General features: G+C 54.5%; 1 protein-coding gene across 1 annotated transcript in view; it reads right to left on the reverse strand.

Moving 5' to 3' along the window:
- Positions 1 to 1,983, reverse strand: part of LOC104528720 (arrestin-C-like) — a 6,989-nt gene extending 5,006 nt beyond the window's left edge. Inside the window, exons 1-5 of the mRNA XM_010172809.1 lie at positions 1,967 to 1,983; positions 1,416 to 1,446; positions 1,024 to 1,084; positions 608 to 652; positions 23 to 222 (exon numbers count right to left, since the gene is read on the reverse strand). Of these exons, the coding sequence (XP_010171111.1) occupies positions 23 to 222; positions 608 to 652; positions 1,024 to 1,084; positions 1,416 to 1,446; positions 1,967 to 1,983 (354 nt within the window). The remainder of the gene's footprint in view (positions 1 to 22; positions 223 to 607; positions 653 to 1,023; positions 1,085 to 1,415; positions 1,447 to 1,966) is intronic.
- Positions 1,984 to 3,432: the final 1,449 nt, after the last annotated feature.

Raw genomic sequence — 3,432 nt, forward strand, 5'->3', positions numbered from 1 at the left:
GAAAGGGCTAGGCAGCCCCTACCTCAAAGGTGAAGGGGTAAGCGTTCTCCCCGAGCTTCTTTGTCAGCTTCTCCTGCAAGGGAGTGAGGGTTTTGGGTGCCTGGTCTGGCATGGGCGGGAAGATCTGGGTGGTCAGGACATAGAGGTCCTTCCTGAAGGTCAACCCGATAACGTCGAGGTCATCTCGGCCGTAGCGAAAGGCGCAAGTCAGCGTCACGTACACTGCAGCCGGATGGAAACGGAGAGGAGCGGGGTTGGGGGAGAGAGGAGATGAAGGGAAGGCACGGAGGGAAAGGGGTGGGATAAAGAGGAAACAGAAAAACTGCTTTAATAACTCTCTTCAGGAGAAATATGACTCTGTTATCAGGACTCAAACACTAAGCTAACAAGATTCATCGTGTCTTTCTGCAAGGCATGGGAAGCTTCAGCGCTGGTGGCCCAGGCAGAAGAGATGAGAAGAAAGAGGCAGCCTTCCCCTCTGGGTCAGCTGTGATGAGCTGTAAGTGACCTGTTGCAGTTTTAACCAGACTTTAGTCCTAAGTTATTTGTAAGCTTTGCAGCAGTTTCCATCCCTTCCCCTTAGAACGTGGGGTTCTGTGTCCGATACCTTTTCTGTCCTTGAGGTACTCCGGGTCGATCAGACACACGCCATCTGCAAACAAACAGAGAAGAAGGGCTGGTCAGCTCAGTTGCCCGGGAAGATTCTTGCAAAAATACAACACTTTTTAAAGTCAAATAATGTGCTCATTAGCTGGGAAGGTGACCGAGGTGAGCTGCCAGTTAGGAGGATGGTGATGCCTTCTCCAGCATCTCCAGCACAGACAGGTTGTTTTGCAAAGGGACTTTGTCCCTTTCCCCACCACTTTTCTATACGGGTATTTGCAGGAAAACAGGATGTTTGCTCCTCTGGAGCTGCTCTTCCTCCTCCTGCTCTGGCAGGAAGCAGAGGTGGGCAGCCACCAGCACGGGGACCAGTCCCCCCAGACCACTCGCTGCTCGTGCTTTGGGCACAGCCCCACTCACCTACAGGGTCCACTGACTCCACGTGATCCACAAAGTCTCTCTTCCCCAGGTAGATGGACAACTGGAGGCAGCACAGAGGGAAAGGAAAGAAGGAAACAGGTTAGTGTTTGCCATTGAATTGGCCAAAGTTTTCAAGCCCTGGATTGTGTCGCGGGGTTCGTTAACTCTGCTGTTAACATGCCAGAGGAAGCATCAGATTTAAGGTTCCAGATATATTCTTTTAATTATTTCTATTTTGAAAAGTGAGCCTTGCAGTGGCATCGTGGCAGGAGTCAATCAGGACATTTCAAAGGGAAAGAAAGAAAACCCAACTTGGGTCCCATCCCGTGGGCAGAGCCGCCCCGGCGCAGCCCCAGCACAGCCTGCACCCATCTCTGCCTATGTGGACTCACCTTGCTGTTGGGGCTGGTCTTCTTGAACACCCTGCGGAGGAAACACAGACAGACGGGTTGGGAACACCCTGGACAAGGCTGGATGCAGCACAGCCCGCTCCTGGGGCAGGGAGTGAGGAGGGGGCTGTTCATCTCCCTGGGACAAGGAGGTGAGGGCTTCCCTGAGAGCACGGTGCATCTCCAAGAGCTACACCAGAGCGTGCATGGGATGTCCTGGCCTTGGGGAATTTGGTGTCCTGCAAATTTAGAGCCTGAACTTGCCCCATCTCCCTGCCCCAGGGGATGTCATACTCCTGAGCTCAGCATCTGACCACGGAGGGAGGGTCACATTAGCAGGCTGTGTCATTTGGACAAAGTGAAAAAGCACCAACACGCAGAAGAAAAGAGAAGGTGCTTTGCTGGCCCTGTGACATCTCGCTCCACCTCACTATGATGAGCTCAGGTACCCGCTCGTGGGGGAGCCGGGGGGTTCTGCCCCACAACGCCCTGTTCCATCCCAATTAAAAAAAAAAATTAAAAGAAGATAAAAGAAAAAGAAAAAAGACACTTACTTTGCTCCTTCTGCCATTTTAAGTCAGTGGCCACGCAGGTGGGGATCTGTGAGGAGAGATGGAGGGGAAACGATGGGTGAGGTGGTGGGGAAGGGGCAGCCACCTGCCATCACCAGCCAGTGGGACAAGATCCTGCACCTCCCAATGCACCGCAGAGCCCTGGGGCACTGCTGAGCCTTTCACCATGGCAGAGCTGGGGTGCTCGGGGTTCAGGGGGGCTGTCCAGCTTTGGGGTGCACCTGAGGAACACACTAGTGGCTGCAGAGCCAGCAGGGCAGCCAAGCTGAACCACAGGATGAAAAGGTGACGAAGAGGAGGAGGAAGAGGAAAAAAGGGAGAGTGATGCCCCAGGCAGGCAGGCTTCTGAAAATAGGAAGCACAGGGGTGACTCCCAAGGAAACGAGTTCAAGGCTGAGAAAGGGAAGAAAATGAACAAAAGGGCTTGTGGAGTTTCAATTTTAGGAATTTTTCTTGTCTGTAGGATGTTGGTTGTCGTGGCTGAATGGCAGGAACGGGCTCGTTTTGTCCCGTCACTCACAGGAGAGCGAGGAAACCACAGGCAGAGAGGTCAAGGGCACCTTAACCCCCCCATGGACAGGGGGGTCTTGGGGCACACAGCCCTGACCCATGTCCCCTCTGTCCCCATCCCTGTCTGGCAGTGCCAAATCCAGCTCTGGCACCTCTGCCTCTACCCTGGGAGCCTGGCTGGGGCTGCCCAGCCCTGCCCAACTCTGCTGCCTGCGTTTCGTTTGCTCAAGCCTGGCATCCAAAATTAAACCATAAACATCGCCCTGATCACCAGCTGATTCACCGGGAGATTAGATGGGATGAGCTCAGCTTCTTAAAGTTAGGCAGCTCTGACATTAGCAGAGCTTAAGCCCAGGCAGGATTTTAAGTCCCAGGGGCACGTGGGCAGAGTTGCCTCTTCACTCAGCTGCGGGGATGCTGGGGAGAAAGAAGAAATTGATATGGGAGGAGGAGATGATCCTCTTCCCCACGGGAAAACAAGGGATTAGCTCCAAACACAGGATCTCTGATGCCCTCAGGTGCTGTGGGATGTGAAGCTCGAGCATCCTCACCCATGGGGTTTCTTGGGCAGCAGCAAGAGAAGGTGTGAGGGGAGCAGGAGCAGAGCAGTGCCACGGGCTTGGCCCCTCTCCAGAGCCCAGGAACTGGGGCGAAGGCGATGAAAAGTGGAGGAGAGAAGAGCCGAGTCCTCCTTTGCATCTCCAAGACCCAGAGAGGGGACTTGGACCCCTCCTGGCTCAGCCCACACTGCCACCCACCCCCTCCACCCATGCCCTGCAGCTTGGCCACAATGAAATCCTTTTGGCCACTTTTATCCCCTTTCAGCCCCAAACCACCCTCCTTCCAGCCACAGTCCAGTGCCAGTGTCCCTGCCCCAAGTGTTTCACAAAACAGCAGAATCTGGGCCCCAAAGTGCTGGCAGAGAGCAGGCAGCACTC

This window comes from Antrostomus carolinensis, unplaced genomic scaffold, assembly GCF_000700745.2.
Source record: "Antrostomus carolinensis isolate BGI_N321 unplaced genomic scaffold, ASM70074v2 scaffold28147, whole genome shotgun sequence".
In the NCBI taxonomy this organism is placed as follows: domain Eukaryota; kingdom Metazoa; phylum Chordata; class Aves; order Caprimulgiformes; family Caprimulgidae; genus Antrostomus; species Antrostomus carolinensis.